This window comes from Bos indicus x Bos taurus, chromosome 10, assembly GCF_003369695.1.
Source record: "Bos indicus x Bos taurus breed Angus x Brahman F1 hybrid chromosome 10, Bos_hybrid_MaternalHap_v2.0, whole genome shotgun sequence".
Classification (NCBI taxonomy): Eukaryota; Metazoa; Chordata; class Mammalia; order Artiodactyla; family Bovidae; genus Bos; species Bos indicus x Bos taurus.
Genome location: NC_040085.1, coordinates 45,435,780 through 45,454,889, shown reverse-complemented (window position 1 = coordinate 45,454,889; position 19,110 = coordinate 45,435,780). Strand labels below are relative to the sequence as shown.

At 36.1% G+C, this 19,110-nt stretch overlaps 1 protein-coding gene across 3 annotated transcripts in view; it reads right to left on the bottom strand.

Annotated features, from left to right (window-relative positions):
• Positions 1-19,110, bottom strand: part of ADAM10 (ADAM metallopeptidase domain 10) — a 143,587-nt gene that overhangs the window by 71,108 nt on the left and 53,369 nt on the right. For all 3 annotated transcript variants that reach the window (XM_027553890.1, XM_027553891.1, XM_027553892.1), the window contains 2 exons: positions 8,582-8,700; positions 6,041-6,199 (listed from right to left, as the gene is read on the bottom strand). In XM_027553890.1, coding sequence (XP_027409691.1) covers positions 6,041-6,199; positions 8,582-8,700 — 278 coding nt within the window. The remainder of the gene's footprint in view (positions 1-6,040; positions 6,200-8,581; positions 8,701-19,110) is intronic.

Genomic DNA, 19,110 nt, shown 5'->3' with positions numbered 1-19,110 from the left:
TTATAATATAAGAGCTTTTTTATTTTTAAATAATCCATGTTTCTGAAATGATCATTATGTGGCTAACATATTTTCTATTTATGTTTTTAAATAAATATATATACAAATATACATGCTAACCAATCATAAAATGTCTTGATTTAAAATGTCTTTAACTTGAATCTTATTTACATACATAAAATAAACTGATTGAATAATATGAAAGTGCTGGGCTTATTTTCTCCAAATTCTGCAAAGAGAATCAAACCCCTTAAATGTGTTCCTGATTAAATATCTCACATTTCTAATTAAATATTTTTCAAAAAGCTATCATTTCTCACAGCCTTCTCAACTTTTCTTCATTTGTGCCTGTGGATTTTTTGAAGAAATTATATTTCCATAGAGATTAACTCAGGAAAAACACAAAAAGAGTCAACAATGCCTCTAAGTTTTTATATTTGTTTCAAATATTATCACTGTGCTTAATAAAACTAAATATTTAAGATCAATGCTAAGTAAAACAAGTTTATAGACTGACAATAAACCTGTATACACTATGGAAGTTCTGAAGTCATGGGCACTTCCAATCACAGTTGAGCCACTCTACAACTGAATTATCAATCAGAACACTTCATTCCTTAATCTTTCTAAGTGTCTACCACTGTCTGTCACAACTTCAATACACATAAGCATATTTCTAAGCTCCAGATTGGACCTTAAGCACAGACAGAAACATTTCAAGATAAATCCTCAGAATTTTCTGTGACCTCTAGATGAACACAATCAATCAATATATAATGTCAGATTTGAAAAATGCTAGTCATTATCAATACTTTCCAATTCAATTCTTCCTTCCCTCTTTTTCTTCTAGTCCTTGTCCCTTCTTCTCACTAACAGTAACACAAAAAGAGTTGAAAGTCTTAATGCCTATGAGAAAACTCATTTATGTCCACAACTTCCAAAGCACAGTATGGAACAAATTGCTTTTTTAAGGTTAATTAAAACCAGTATCCTTACGTTTCACAAATAGAGACTTCTACGTGAAGGAGCCATTCATCTTGAAATGACTAAGTAAAATTTATCAGTCTCAATTATTCAGAACACGAAATAAGGAGTCTTCTCATTGAAACCCAAGATAATGAAGCTACTAGTACAGTTCCAGCTAGCACACAGGCTGAGAGTAAAAGCATCCTGCTTCTATATGAGGCACAGCAAATGCAGGCTCTCTGGGCTTCTCTATTCCACCCAAATGACAATAATCTGAAGTGAAAGAATTTGACTCTTACTCTGCAGTGTCAAATATTTACTTAAAATACCTTTAATTCAGAGGCAAAATAGTTCTTTATAAGTACAGCATGGAAAAATTACTTAGACCTTTGCCTCCCAGAAAGGTAGTACATGAAAGGGTACAAAGATCCACTATTTACCATTATTTAAAATAATTCCAAGCAATTATACAGACATTCCTAAAAGTATTCATATTAAGATTAGCAGTATAGTTTATGGTATAGTATTGATGCTTTTGAACTGTGGTGTTGGAGAAGACTCTTGAGAGTCCCTTGGACTGCAAGGAGATCCAACCAGTTCATTCTGAAGGAGATCAGTCCTGGGTGTTCTTTGGAAGGACTGATGCTAAAGCTGAAACTCCAGTACTTTGGCCACCTCATGTGAAGAGTTGACTCATTGGAAAAGACTCTGATGCTGGGAGGGATTGGGGGCAGGAGGAGAAGGGGACGACAGAAGATGAGATGGCTGGATGGCATCACTGACTCGATGGACGTGAGTCTGAGTGAACTCTGGGAGTTGGTGATGGACAGGGAGGCCTGGCGTGCTGCGATTCATGGGGTCACAATGAGTCAGACACAACTGAGCGACTGATCTGATCTGATCTGATAGTATAGTTTATGGGACAATGTTTTTTCCAGTTTCTTTGAAATAAACTGATCCAAGAGGTAGAGAACTAAATTGTATTCTTACCCTGTCATAACTGTTCACACTTCTATGTCCTAGAAGAGTGCTTTTTAACCACCTAAGCACAGAATTGAACAAGTGCTAATTTTAAGCTGGTAACTATATGTAGTTATCACCTTCATGTCAAATTATTGGCACTTAAGTAAATTATATCAAAGCATCTACAAGTTATTAAGTACTTTCACTGAAAACTGGCTCAGTGTTCCTATATACAGGAATGGCCTCAGAAGCCATTCCCTAAGGTTCTCCAGAACAGCAGTATTATATTCCATGGTAGTTTCATACATTCAGGCCTAGAGCTGCAAGAACAGTGTTAAGAGGAAGGTAGCCAAATTCTCGTCAGGATTCCTATCCAAAGCTGGCATGCCTCCCCTGTAATTTGCTTCTGCTGAAAGTAACACATATAAGGACACCAAATTCACTCAAGCCTATAGACAATGACCTATACAATCACATAGCACTTTAGTCGTAAAAATAAACTACTGGCTCTTAAGTAAATTATATGAAAATAACATTATTATTAAATAATAAAGGGACATGGTCTCCCTTTTAATTAGTTGTGAAATAAAACATCCACTGCTAAATACGTTAAGGAAAGAGTTTGGCTCTGCTGCTGCTGCTGCTAAGTCACTTCAGTCGTGTCCGACTCTGTATGACCCCATAGACGGCAGCCCACCAGGCTCCCCCGTCCCTGGGATTCTCCAGGCAAGAACACTGGAGTGGGTTGCCATTTCCTTCTCCAATGCATGAAAATGAAAAGTGAAAGTCAAGTCGCTCAGTCATGTCCGACTCTTAGCGACCCCATGGACTGCAGCCCACCAGGCTCCTCTGTCCATGGGATTTTCTAGGCAAGAGTACTGGAGTAGGGTGCCATCACCTTCTCTGAATTTGGCTCTAAACAGCAATAAATGCAAATATGTGATTTCAAGGAGGCTTACAGATTTCAGAAAAGACCCAGAAATCCTTGGAATAAGGACAGTGAGAATTTACAGCTTCATTTACAAGAATGAAGCAGAAGACACAGGGATAAGAACACAACATCCACAATCAAGCAACATAAAATTTTCTATGCTCGGTTTCCTCATCTGTAAAGTAGAGATAACATGTGTGCCTATATACCTCATCGGGTTATTGTGAAGATTTAAAATAAAGCAGGCAAAGAACTTCATATGGTGCTGGGTATACATTAAAGAATAGTAACTACTTGTACTTCTACTACTATTAGAACCTTAGGTATTCTACACTGAGAGGTTAAAGGGCCAAGTAAAAGTAAATTTAATCTAGACAAATATCATGTGATTTCACTTACACATGGAAACTAAAAAACAAAACAAAACAAATGAATGAAAAAAAACAAAACAAAAACAGACTCATAGACACAGAGAACAAGCTAGTGGTTGTCAGAGGGAAGAGGAATAGGAGACTGGGTGAATAGATCAAGGAGATTAAGAGGCTCAAACGTCCAGTCATAAAATAAGGAAGTCATAAGGAAGTAATACATAGCATAGAGAATATAGTCAATAATACTGTAATAATTGTGTATAGTGACCGATGTTACTAGCTTATCATGGTGATCATTTCATAATATATTTAAATATCAAATCATTATGTTGTATACCTAAAGCTAATATAATGCTGTATGTCAACTATATTTTAACTTAAAGAAAAAGTAAATTTATCTAGCCATCCTCTAGAACAGGGGTAGGCAAACAAAAGCCTACTAGATAAATGAGCTCTTTTGTTTGGCATGAAAGCTAAAGATGGAGTTTACATTTCCAAACGGTGGGGAAAAATTAAAAGAATAATATTTTGTGTCATGTAAAATTTCATGAAATTCAAATTTAAGTGTCAATAACTAAAGTTTTATTGGAACACAGTCATTCTCATTCATTCACATATTTTCTACTCTGCTTTCATACTACAATGGCAGAATTCATTGGAATAGAACTAACATGGCCAATAAAGACAAAATATTTAATATCTGAACCTTTTACAGTCTATCGACCTTGGTCTAGAATCTAGACTTAGAGCAACTATTTAACTAAAAAGTTAACAAGTGTATGCTTTCCTTTCATAGCTAACTTGACAGATTTTCAAGTAGTTTTTTGAAAGTAACAGTTTAAATCTGCAAGCATTAAAAATTCTGTTTAAGGCAATGCTTCCCATATTGTCATCTTCACATCACAACATTTCTATTTACCAGAGAAAGTTACAAACAAAATCACTCTAAATATTACTATTTTTAAGCTCTAATACCACTACTGGTATATAATAATAACCAGAATGTGAAAAGATCGCCTTACCATGATATGTATTTACTAAGACAATTAAGAATTAAGCACTGAAATCAATGGTAAAGTTAAATGCCAAAAGGAACTGAACACTAAGTTGCATCCACTGCCACCAATTCTCCAAGCTGACTCATAACCTTTGGGGGAAAAGAAAGGTTGAAATAAAGGGAGATATCTGAAAATTACTAAAAGATGCAAAGTGGAAAAAATGCAATTATATGATGAAGAAGAAACAGAATTCTGAAAAAAGAGTAGGACATGCTTAAGCTACATACAAGCAGTACACACACAAAAGGCAAAACAAACACGGTAGAGTATACTTACAGGAAACAGAAGGCAAAGAACTGCTTGATTACAATATGATAAGAAGGAAACCATGAATTCAAAATGTGTCAATCACTCTCTCCCTCTCCTTTATTTCCCCAAAGGTCTTGTTTGATTTTGAGAAAACTTTCTAGGGAAAATGTTGCAGGACTTTATTAAGTATCAGTGAAGAAAAGTGCTCCAGATATAAACGACATGTGAAATGTTAAAGGAGGAAAAAAAAAAAAAACAGAAAGTATAGCTGAAGAACTTACATACCCTGACAGAGGAAGTAAACCTGCAAAACAATTAAATTACTAAGGAATTACAAAGTATCATATAAATCACGTAGATGATGATCCTTTTGGCAAAAAAAAAGGAAGGTAAAGGAATCCATACTCCAGCTTGTGAAGGAAGACTGAAGACTGGAGTTTAAGGAGAATCTGAAATATCAAGAAGGGAAATTGGAACAGAAATCAAATAGGGATGAGCAAAAAAGTGGATAAGCAGCATTAACAAATTTATGATTTATCAGGTAGTAGTAAAACCATGAATATGTTCCATCTAGAGCAATTGTGCTTAATTTCTATAGTAATCGAGCATTAGAGATGACAGACTTCAGTATAGAAACTGTCAAAGCTGATAGAGCAAAAAGTCAACATGATTAAGACTTTCCCGTACATTACCAGGGGTGAGAACAAAATTACTGACAACAAATTTCTATATGCATAAAGGAAAATGAAGCTTGGAATCTGACAAATAAGGGAAACAGGCAAAAACTGAGATACTAGTCTTATTACAGTCAAAAATAAAATATGAGTATTCCAGAGGCATGTGAATTAGAGGAATGTATTTCTGGGTCATTTCATTTCAGCATTCTTATGATTTAATGATTATGGTTATACAGACAATATTAGAATGAAAAAGTCAAGTCTAAATACATTTTCTACTCTCTTAAAACACAGAAAAAGAACTCTACCAACAAATTACTATCATATAAAGACTATGGTCAAGAATAAAATCTGTAACAATAAATCTGAAGTCTTACCCAGTGGAAGTCAAGTTATCATTTCAAGATCTCAAAAATATTCAAAAGGCTTAGAAATTACAAAAACATCTAATTCTTTAAATGTTATGCAAATATCCACACTGAAATTTACATAAGAAGATGGTGCTTCGGTAGGCCATACACACGCACACGCATACAGGTGTTACAGCATTAAATGACTAGATAACATCAGAATATAGAATTTCCAGTTCAATCAGAGTTGGTTGACTCATAGTTCAAATACAATTGGTTGTATCATGTCAACAAAGTAGAGGCACAGACTGACAATGATATTGTCTCACTATATAAATCTATCATTTAATTGAGATTTTGGTTGTGAACCTATTTTCTATCCTGATTAATAGCTTAGGAAAGAAAACAGCTCAGATTTCATTTGTCTCCACATAGTTTCAACTATTTATATGCTTTTGCAAAATTAAGTACTTACTAATATCATCTTCATGATAAATGACAGAGTGAAATGGCAGAGTTCGGTCTTTAATATATCTCTCTGCTGGTTCAACATAAAATGTGCCACCATGAGTCTGAATGAATCCTTCAAATCTTCCATCAATAACAGACCCATGGCTAAAACTTCCTTCTTCACCTATTAATGAAAGCAACAAACTCTTAACAAACTCAAATTGCACATGAATGTTAAGTTTATTCTCCTTTAAAAAGCCATTCTTATGTATTGAAAAAAACCTAAATACAAATTTACCAGAGAAATTAATTTTCACATGAAATATATCAACCTAAATGTGAACAACTAGAACTTAGTAAATATATATTTTATACATATATATAAACAATGAAATATGGAACATCTGTCTTGCCAACAATCAAATTCCCAGCACCTAGCTCTGAGCCTGGCATGTATGCAATAGTCATCGAATAAATGGCTGCTAAATAAACTCTGAAAGAGACAAGCAGCTCTTTGTTAAAATTCATACATTTAACAGCTCTTTGTTTAAACTACAAGTATAAAAAACATACTTTCAAAATAAAGACATTAAAGTATATTTTGAATTTCTGCTCTAATTGTCATTAAAAAAAAGTCCTTTCCCACTTAATGTATTCTGCATGCGTCTTGGCTTCCTTAGCATAACTGGGTTTTAGAAATACATTTTCAAAATAGAAGAGTGTTAAATATTTTAGAAGTATACCACTAATTCTTTTTAAGATACTGGAAGTTTGTGAGTGTCTCATCAATGATACTTCTTTAGGGAAAGAAAATAATAAAAAAGAAAGTAGTTTTGGTTTTTAATACAGTCACAAAACATCAAATGATAAGAGGTGGGAAGTAGGAGGGATCTATAAAGTTTAATTTACCATTTAAAATTTTCTTACTAAAAGCTGAGGTCTAGCTTTTATTTTCTGACTTTGTATGGCTTTCTCTTTTATTCACCATAATGTATTATAACTTTCTCAGATACTAACAATTAAAAGTTATTATGAATATACACAAACACAACTAAAAAAAAAAAAATTCTCAACATCAGGGTTTTTTTCCCCCCCCAATTTCTAAGCTGTAGATTAGCACTAATTAGTTGACTTCAATCATAGACTGAAGCTGAGTCCAAGACATTTGCATTTGAAATGATACGATGTTTATCTATAAACTCATTTTGTCATATGCTTCTCAACTATCACCTAGCAAAATAAAGGTGGTGGGCGGAGGGGGGGGGACTACTAAGTTACTTATCCAGCAAGATAAACTATCAAGAAAATAATTTAAAAAACTGTAACATTAGAAATCTTGATCAATGGAAAAACACTTTACTTTTCTATTACACAATTATAACAGTAAAAAAACCTTTAAAGTTATTAACTGTGGCCAATCTACAAATGAGAAATTTTAAGTACAAAAAAACCTCATTTACCCTTATAAAAAAAAAAAAAGAAAGAAACCTTTCTCAAAGTGTTTAATTTTTCAAGTTAAGATTTGAGGGAAAATCTCTCTACTGTGTAGAAATGAAATTTAACTTTCAGTTAACTTTAATAATTCTTAATAATGAGGATCATCTTGAGTATTTACTAACGTACAGAGTTATAATTCCATGATATTTTGTCCATAATTCCCCCAAAAGACATTGATTTTTTAGCTTTTTTACAACTTCCATAAATTGTTCTGTTCTTCCTTCATTACTAAGCTGATAAATGTAGTTTTCCATTGAACTAGTAACTGTGCCCTCATCTCCCTAATATCTTTTTAAATCTGGTGTAGTAAGAGAAAGTTGTTAGAATTGTGAACAAAAAGCAAATAGATTCTGAGGACAGAAGGCCTTCAGAGGACTTTCCTATGAAAGACTTTGCACATTATTTTTGGCTGTTAAGATCATTTTACAGTTTCATTGTAGACTTCTTCTCTTATAAAACACAGTTAAGTTACTGTTAATTTCTTTCTTGGAAAATCAGAAAAATTATATAAATCATTAAAATTTCTAAAAATATGTAGCAGTTTGGAAGTAATGAGAGAATCAAAACTTCATACCTTTTAAAAGCCAGACACGTCCAGGTTCACGATACTGGATGCTTGGGGCTGGTGCACTGGGACAACCCAGAGGGAGGGTATGGGGAGGGAGGAGGGAGGAGGGTTCAGGATGGGGAACACAGGTATACCTGTGGCGGATTCATTTCGATATTTGGCAAAACTAATACAATATTGTAAAGTTAAAAAAAAAATTAAATTAAAAAAATAAATAAAATTTATTACAAAAAAAAAACCAAAATAAAAATAAAAAAATAAATACACTATGTCTGCTGTCAATAAAAATAAAATAAAAGCCAGATACTACATAATTCGATACTAAACATATGTAAAAATTGATCCAAGAATTACTTCATCCTTCAAAGACCACTGTTCTTCATGATACAGTCAAATCTGCCCAGGATTTATACCATCTTTCTGAAATATTTGCCTACACTTCAAACAACATGAATTTCCTTGTGTAGAAAAAAATCAGAGTTCTTTTAAGGCTCAACTTACCATAAATATGTCCAGTGTAAATATGAGAAGTATCATAATCCAGTACTGCATTTGATGTTTCCACCCTAAACTCCTCACTGAAAAGGGAAGTATCCCTCTTCATTCGAAGGTTGAAATGTCTGCAGAGAGGGTGGAAAAGGAAAAAAATGAAATTAAAAGGATCCAAATTTAAACAATTATTTTTTTAAATAAAGAAAATCTGCAAAATGGACTGTTCCACAAAACTTGTCTATTTGGGAAATAACTGACCAATTTTCTTATTAAAATTCTGATCTAAAATTAACCTAACACTGATAAAACTCACATACAAATAAATAATCAGTAATCATCTAGGAATATATTAAAAAATAAATGCCTATAGGCTAATTCCTACATAGTGAAACAAGATCATTCTGAGGGCAGCTAAGATGATTGAAGATAAAAAGAAGCTTCTTGACTCAATTACTGTTATTCACCACTACCTGTCTTTCCTCTCTAGTAATTCCACAGCTTTGCCATTTTCTCCTCTTATCCACAATTCAGATAATACATACGAAAGTGTCATCTAATTAGATATTTAACATCTCCTCTCAGAAAAGTTAAGTATGCATGCTCTTTCCTACAGACACATACAGAAAGAGACACACACACATACATACATACATACACACACACACAGAAAACGTTTCAAATCCTTTATTTTTCCCTGGGGCAACGTCTTTTAGTTCTTTTTAGACCTTTCTCAGTTCAGTTTGGAGACTCCAACACAAAGAACCATGATAGCTGAAATCATACTCATTCTAACTGTCCTCTATAAAAGAAAAGACCAAAATACTAAAATAAAATTAAGTAAAGAAATCTCAGGTTTTAGAATCAAATTCAGAATCAAAATCTTAAGCCTAAATTTACTAGTCCAGTATTTCTATCCACTAAATAAAGATAACACATTCTGTTCTCTGGAACCATTTTAAGGACTAGGGATTATAATCTATGAAAAAATAAACTCATTAACACGGTACTTGGCACAAAGGAGATGTAAAGGATAACATATTAGCTATCACTAGTAAACTTTTAGAACTAAATCAACTGCCATAACTTTCATAATCAACTAACTAATCAATTTTCACAACTGCCATAAAAGTGTGCATATAACATGATTTCTACTTAATGAATATGAACCAAAGTTTTTAATTAGCCAACCTCCAAATGTTATAGGACAAGAAATAATTTGAACTGTGACACACTGCTGCTGAAGGTAAAAAATGGAACAATTTGGAAAACTGGCTATTATTTATAAAGTTAAACATGCAAAAACCCTATGACCCAGAATTCTACACCAAGAGAAATGAAAATATAAAATATATGTCCACACAAACAACTGGACACAAATGTCCAAAGCAGTTTTATTCAAAATAGCCAAAACCTGGAAATAACCTTAATGTCAATCAGCAAGTAGAGAGAGAAAAGGTTGTGGCTTATTCACATAGTAGCAAACTATTCAACAATAAAATGAGTCAGTTCAGTTCAGTTGTTTAGTCATGTCTGACTCTCTGCAACCCCATGGACTGCAGCACACCAGGCTTCCCTGTCCATCATCAACTCCTGGAGCTTCCTCAGACCCATGTCCATCGAGTTGGTGATGCCATCCAACCATCTCATCCTCTGTCATTCCCTTCTCCTCCTGCCTTCAATCTTTCCTAGCATCAGGTCTTTTTCCAGTGAGTCAGTTCTTCCCATCAGGTGGCCAAAGTATTGGAGTTTCAGCTTCAGCATCAGTCCTTCCAATGAATATTCAAGACTGATTCCCTTTACGAAGAAACTGGTTGGATCTCCTTGCGGTCCAAGGGACTCTCAAGAGTCTTCTCCAACAACACATTTCAAAAGCATCAATTCTTCAGCACTCAGCTTTCTTTATGGTCCAAACTCTCACATCCAAACACGACTGCTGGAAAAACCATAGCTTTGAACTATACAGACCTTTGTCAGCAATGTCTCTGCTTTTTAATATGCTGTCTAGGTTGGTGATAGATTTGCTTCCAAGGAGGAAGCGTCTTTTAATTTCATGGCTGCAGTCACCATCTGCAGTCATTTTGGAGCCCCCCAAAATAAAGTCTGTCACTGTTTCCATTGTGTCCCCATCTATTTGCCATGAAGTGACGGGACTGGATGCCATGATCTTCATTTCTTGAATGTTGAGCTTTAAGCCAACTTTTTCACTCTCATCTTTCACTTTCATCAACAGGTTCTTTAATTCTTATTTACTTTCTGCCATAAGGCTGGTGTCATCTGCATATCTGAGATATACAAGGTTGTGTCACCTGCATATCAGCATTATATATTTAATAAAATGATTAAATTCCTAAAATAGGTACTTTTATAACACAAAAGACTGCACATAGTATAATTCCATATACATGTAATTTAACAGGGAAAATCTATAGTGTCAGAAAGCAGATCAGTGATTACCTGGGATGGAGAGAGACTAAGAGCAAATGGGAATGAAGGAACTTTTTTGCTCTGATGGAAATGTTCTACACCTTGGTTTGAATGGTGGTTCACAAGTACATACATTAATCAAAACTTAAACTATATACTTGAAATGATAAAACTATACAATAAAGGACAGAGACAGCATGGGCCTAACAGAAGCAGAAGATATTAAGAGGTGGCAAGAATACACAGAGCAACTATACAAAAACGATCTTAATGACCCAGATAATCACAATGGTGTGATCATTCACCTAAGGCCAGACATCCTGGAATGCTAAGTCAAGTGGGCCTTAGGAAGCATCACTACAAACAAAGCTAGTGGAGGTGATGGAATTCCAGTTGAGCTATTTCAAATCCTAAAAGATGATGCTGTGAAAGTGCTGCACTCAATATGCCAGCCAATTTGGAAAACTCAGCAGTGGCCACAGGACTGGAAAAGGTCAGTTTTCATTCCAATCCCAAAGAAAGGCAATGCCAAAGAATGCTCAAACTACCGCACAATTACACTCATCTCACACTCTAGCAAAGTAATGCTCAAAATTCTCCAAGCTAGGCTTCAACAGTATGTGAACCGAAAACTTCCAAATGTTCAAGCTGGATTCAGAAAAGGCAGGGGAACCCAAGATCAAATTGCCAATATCCATTGGATCACAGAAAAAGCAAGAGAATTCCAGAAAAACATCTGCTTCACAGACTACGCTAAAGCTTTTGACTGTGTAGATCACAACAAACTGTGGAAAATTCTTAAAGAAATGGGAATACCAGACCATCTTACCTGCCTCCTGAGAATTCTGTACGCAGGTCAAGAAGCAACAATAGAACCAGACATGGAACATCGGACTGGTTCAAAATTGGGAAAGGAGTATGTCAAGGCTGTATATTTTCACCCTGCTTATTTAACTTATATGCAGAGTACATCATGTGAAACGCTGGGCTGGATGAAGCACAAGCTGGAATCAAGATTGCCAGGAGAAATATCAATACCTCAGATATGCAGATGACACAACCCTAATGGCAGAAAGCAAAGAGGAACTAAAGAGCCTCTTGATGAAAGTGAATGAGGAGAGTGAAAAAGCTGGCATAAAACTCAACATTCAAAACACAAAGATTATGGCATCCGGTCACATCACTCATGGCAAACAGATGGGGAAACGGTGAAAACAGTGAGAGACTTCTTTTGGGGGGGGCTCCAAAATCACTGCAGCCATGGTGACTGCCGTCGTGAAATTAAAAGACACTTTCTCCTTGGAAAAAAAGCTATGACCAACCTAGACAGCATATTGAAAAGCAGTGACATTACTTTGCCGACAAAGGTCAGTCTAGTCATGTATGGATGCGAGAATTGAACGATAAAGAAAGCTGAGCGCCGAAGAATTGATGCTTTTGAGTTGTGGTTTTTGGAGAAGACTCTTGAGACCCCTTGGACTGCAAGGATATCCAACCAGTCCATCCTAAAGGAGATCAGTCCTGAATATTCACTGGAAGGACTGATGCTGAAGCTGAAACTCCAATACTTTGGCCACCTGATGGGAAGAACTGACTAACTGGAAAAGGCCCTGATGCTGGGAAAGACTGCAAGCAGGAGAAGGGGAAGACACAGGATGAGATGGTTGGATGGCATCACCAACTCCATGGACATGAGTCTGAGCAAGCTCCGGGAGTTGGTGCTGGACAGGGAACCTAGTGTGCTGCAGTCCATGTGGTCGCAAAGAGTCACACACAACTGATCGACTGAACTGAACTGAAACTATACACTTGAAATGAACATAATATAAATTATACTTCAATAAAGACGATTTTAAAGAAAAAAATCAAATCATTTTTCAAGTGAATAGGGGTCAACAGTTGGGTTTTATCCATTAGCTTCATAATAATGTCACCGTTTTTGAACACTATAATCCTTTTTCCTTAATTTCCCGTCAATATTGGCAATCTTTTATTTTGTGGCTGCACTCACTTCTATTTGCCTAAAACTCTCACAAAATATCTCCTAGGGCTTCCCAAGTACTGTGACAATGACTGTAGGCTAGGAAAGATATCCTTAGAACCTTAAGGTTCTAATCCATTGTAGCAAGCAATCAACAAAGCCAAAGATCTTCTAAATGGGAATTCCACAGTTAAAAAAACAATCCTAAACAAATAGGAATCCTGCCTGAATTCTTATTCCACATCCTTTTCATAAAGTTGCTTTCATCAACTAACAGACAGGAAATCCTTGATCATATATACAAGTATAAATATACACACTGTTTTTTAAAGGATCATAATGATTTGAAAATCATTCATTTATATTCATTTATGTACTTTTAATTTACTATATAAATAGCACTTCTAAAAGAGCATCTTCGTTAAACAGACTAAACAGTAAAAGTCCATGAGCTTAATCTGTTTGTCATTCAGGATTTGTTTATTATTTAGCAAAACTGTTATACCTTAAAACCATTATAAGCAGGAGCTTAAACTTTTGACTCAAGGGTAAGAAAAATTACAGTGGACACTGCCTTAAAAAAAAATTCACTGCATTTTGGGAAAACAGTTTGGTGGTTCCTCAAAAAGTTAAACAGAGAACTACTGTATTATCCAGAAATTCTACTTCTAGGTATACACCCTAAGGACCGGAAATCAGGGACTCATGTACACCAATGTTTATGGCATTATTCGTAATAGCCAAAAGATGGAAACAACCCTAATGTCCACCAACATATGGATTTCAAGATGTATGTATGAGTAGAATAAACATATAGTGGATTATTTAGCTTTAAAAAGGAATGGAATTCTGATACATGATACAACACGGATGAACCTTGGAAACACTATGCTAGGTGAAATGAGCCAGATGCAGAAGGTCATGTATCATATGACCCCAGTTATGAGGTACGTAGAATAGGCAACTTCCTAGGGACAGAAAGTAGAACAGAGGTTACGAAGGGCTGGTAGGTCAGAATACAGAGCTATTGTTTAATGGGTACACAGTTTCTGTTTGGTATAATCAAAAAGCTCTGGAAATGAACAGCAGTGATAGTTTGACAACACTTTGAATGTACCTAACGCCACTGAATTGTAACCATTAAAAATGGTTAAAATCGTTTAAGTTACATGTTATTTTGCCAACATAAAATAAAATTTCAAAAATCATGTATTCCCAAAAACTAAGGGATAAAATAAAATTGTGTGGGCAAAGATACCCATCCCAGTAGTAAAAGCCCCTAGAATATTGGTTGAGATACTACTGGTTGAGATAGCAGTATTGTGATAATGATGAGATTATAACATTGTTCTCAAATTGATGTAGGTTTCAGGGTTTCCTTGGTGGCTCAATGGTAAAGAATCCAACTGTCAATGCAGAAGACATGGGTTCGATTCCTGGGTTGGGAAAATTCCCTGGACAAAGAAATGGCAACCCACTCAAGTATTCATGCCTTGGAAAATCCCATGGACAGAAGAGTTTGGCAGGCTACAGTCCCTGGGGTCACAAAGAATAAGACATGACTTCGTGATTAAACAACAAAAATAAAGTAGTTTCAGAGCACTTTCACACATATTACTGCACCTCATCCTCACAGTAACCTTGCAAGGGAAGCATGATGAATGTTTTTATGAGACTCAGGTCACAAGACTAGAATTAGGACTAGAGCTCTAGTATTTGGTTGCTGCATCTTCCTTTTGACCGTATCACAAATGCCTCTCAAGTATGTGATAGAAGCAGTCAAGTTAATATTTGCTGAGTGCTGTAGTGGTCTTAATGTATGTGATATTAGAAATCTTCACCAACAAGTTACCTTTTAAAATCTGAACAAATCCAAGTAAGATATAACCTTATCTGAATTTTACTGAAAATTTTACTGTACACCACCATACAAAGTACCCTTTGATTATTAATGCCTGAGACACTCTTAAGACTAAGGCTAAACTCTGTCCCCTTTTACTATGCTTCTTTCAGTAAGTTTAGTTCTTTTTTTGTTATTATAATATACTGCACTGCCACCAAAGATAAATTTTAGATTTCCTTTGAGGTGGAAGATGCTCTGTGTAAGGAACACTATTTGCACTGGGGATGTTTTCCTACTCTTAGATTTAACCACTGTGTTCACTGTATGGATCAATAGTATTTTGTATCTCATCCTGATTACAGTAGTTCTATTATCATTCTTTCTACAGTGCCATATAGTAAAGTTATAATGAATGGAGTGAAATTATAGGCAGGCAAAATCAGCTAACAAATGACAGTCATTTGAAAAAATACATGAAACGAATTTTCCAAATCTCTGGCTTTGAAAATTTCATGCTTTGAAAATGCAGTTGTACCATGTGATAATAAAAGCTGGTTTTCCCCTCTGAGGCTTTAAAAAAGCACTCTGAATCTAAGTAGTACTAGAAGTAGGAGAACCACCTTCAGTATGGACAACAAAATTAATTATGTTAGTGTATGATTCTGTTAGTTTCTAAATCATATACCTTCTATACTAATGAGGTACCATTCTATAGATTAGAACAGTTAAGATTATAGAGTAAAAAGAAGTTGTCTTTTCCCTCACATGATTATAGGCTATAGACAGTATATGGCTCTGACTCTCAGAAGAAACCAGCAATAGTTAAAGATGCATCCCTCGAACTGGTCATAGGATTAGGGCTGGTGCAAAATTGTGATTTTGCATTATTGTGAAACTTTGCTGTTTGATATTGGAATACATTCTTAAATAAATGTGGTTATGTTATACATCATTTTAATGGTATTTCTCACTTCATGTTTTTCTGCTAATGACTCACTGTTTGCTGTTTATGTTTATTTTAGATTACAGAAATGTTAGACAAAAAGCAAATTCAAGCGATTTTTTAAATCCAGTACAAAATGGGTCGTAAAACAGCAGAGACAACTCATGCAATATCAGCAAGCGTTTGGCCCAGGAACTGCTAATGAACGTACAGTGCAGTGATGATTCAAGAAGTTTTGCAAAGAAGACTAGAGCCTCAAATATGAAGCACATAGTGGCCAGCCATCAGAAACTGACAAGCACCAACTGAGAGCCATCACTGAAGGTGATCCTCTTACAGCTACATGAGAAATTGCTGAAGAACTCAACATCAACCATCCTATGGTCATTTGGCATTTGAAGCAAATTGGAAAGGTGAAAAGGCTAGGTCACTGGGTGCCTCATGAGTAAAGTGAAGTTGCTCAGTCGTGTCCGACTCTTTGCAACCCCACTAGCCTACCAGGCTCCTCTGTCCATGGGATTTTCCAGGCAAGAATACTGGAGTGGGTACCGATTTCCTTCTCCAACATGAGCTGACTGCAACTCAAAAAAGTTTTGAAGTGTTGTCTTTTTTTATTCTACACAATAACGACAAACCATTTCTTGATTAGACTGTGATGTGCAACAAAAAGTAGACTGTTTACAACAACCAGTGATGACCAGCTCAGTAGCTGGACCAAGCAAAAGCTCCAAGGCACTTCTAAAAGCTAAACTTGCACGAAAAAAAGGTCATGGTCTCTGGTGGTCTGCTGCCAGTCTGATCCACTACAGCTTTCTGAATCCTGATGAAACCATCACATCTGAGAAATATGCTCAGCAAATCGATGAGATACACCAAAAAACTGCAACACCTGCAGCCGGCACTGGTCAGCAGAAAGGGCCCAATTCTTCTCCACAATGCCCGACCAACACGTCACACAACCAACATCTCAAAAGTTGAACAAATTGGGCTACAAAGTTTTGCCTCATCCACCATATTCACCTGATCTCTCACCAATCCACTACCACTTCTTCAAGCATCTTGACAACTTTTGCAGGGAAAACGCTTCCACAAACAGCAGAAAGCAGAAAATGCTTTCCAAGAGATTGTCAAATCCCAAGACGTGGATTTTCACGCTACAGGAATAAACAAACTTACTTCTCGTTGGCAAAAATGTGTTGATTGTAATGGTTCTTATTTTGATTAATAAAAATGTGTTTGAACCTAGTTACAATGATTTAAAAGTCATGGTCCAAAACCGCAATTACTTTTGTACCAACCTAATAGGACAAAAAAGCCTCAGCTAATGAAGTACCTTGTTAACTGGGGAAAGAAACCTGAGAGCAAAAGCTTTGCTTCCAAGTATGCCAGAGTGATCTGGCAGTCCCAGAGAGGTCTACTGTGTCTAAACAGGACAGGTTTGTCACAGGCCTGGAGAATGACTCCTAGAAATAAAACAGGACTTAACAGGCCTTCCTTAGAAAATAGACGTTTCTAGGTATTCTATCCCTGTAACATTCACCTTCTTCTTCATAAAGATGCTTGACAGAGTCTGCATCCAAATTATTTTTGTAAGACATGCTGCCAGTATTAATAGCAAATATTATTATAAGTCAAACAGTACATTTTTGAAACAGAAAAGTCCTTTTTCAAATTATCTTAAAGAAGCCACCCCCCTGAAAAAGCATAAAACATAAGAGGTTGATAGAAAGGGAAAGAACAGTTAGCCCAGGTGTACGCCATTGGGCCAAACCTGAGGCATCCTCCACAGAAATTCTAGGGCACTATAGTTTGAAAAACACAGTTCCAGGCTTTACTAATGGTCCTGAGGTAGACAGATTGCCCCAAATAAGCAAAAATAAACATATAAGATTCCTTAAGAATTACCAAGGAAGATAAACGTGAAACTAAAACTGAAGTTTGTAGTGGTAAGTGCTATGATGAAAAACAAAGCAGGATAAAAGGACAGAATGGAAGAAGGAAAGAAAGTGCTACTTTACAAATGGTGCTAGGCAAGATTTCTCTGAATGGATGACATTTGAGCAGAGATTTGAATGAAATGGAGGCTCAAGAGCCATGTGGCTATAGAGTGGAGGTGGGAAAGAGCTGTGAGCAGCAGAACTACACACACTGCGTGTTAGAGAAAAATCACTTGGGCTGAAGTGGTATATAGAGCGGGGAGGGGAGGAGATATGGTAAGAAAATAGAATATAGCACACAGAACATCTTTGTTCAATTAATGAAGACCTGGGCAGCCAGCAAGTTAATTCTTTATGTGACAAACGCTGTCTAAAACATCTCCATGAATATATTTCTTCAAACTACAATATTCCCTGTGCCCGTTGTGGGAAGTGAGAGGAAGGAAGGGGACTTGTCGTCCTGCTGCACATTCTCATTATCTCAAATCTCTCCTTTTAAAAGATAAAATTTGCCGTCTCCTCCCCATGCTCCTCAAGGAGTCTACTCCCATACACATTTTTCTGCCTTTGTTACCTTTCCACATCCAGGGTGGCCTGAAGATTCAAACCCCTCCTCCAAGCCCCACTCGTGGGCTCTTCTCATTCAACTGCAACCATGCAAGCAGTTCAGGTCTCCTTTTATTTGGGTAAGTGGGTTCTACACTGAATTCTTATCCTCAGCCTCCTCCCACTTAAGATAAAGTTTCTGATGAAAAAGAGCTACTGCCATTCTGCAATAGCAAACTGTTTAACAACTTTTTGATTTTGCATTACTGATAGTATCAACCTCCAAAAGAAAATGATGAGAACTTCTACTCGAGATTTAATACTGATATACTGTGAATAACTGGTTGATGATGAAGTAGCAAGAACTTAAGAAGACAACACCATCATCTTATCATCATGGAGTTTGTTAAAACAAGAAATAAGAATAAGCCTAAGAGAGAAAGTAAGTTCTAAGTTCAGCCACTCATGCTCGTGTCCGACTCTGTGACCCCATGGACTGCAGCACACCAGGCCTCCCTGTCCATCACCAACTCCAGGAGCTTGCTGAAACTCACGTCCATCTAGTCAGTGATGCCATCCAGCCATCTCATCCTCTGACATCTCCTTCTCCTCCGCCTTCAATCTTTCCCAACATCAGGGTCTTTTCCAAGGAGTCAGTTCTTCTCATCCAGTGGCCAAAGTATTGGAGTTTCAGCTTCAACATCAATCCTTTCAAAGAACACTAAGGACTGATCTCCTTTAGGATGGACTGGTTGGATCTCCTTGCAGTCCAAAGGACTCTCAAGAATCTTCTCCATCACAGTTCAAAAGCATTAATTCTTTGGCGCTCAGCTTTTTCTATAGTCCAACTCTCACATTCACACA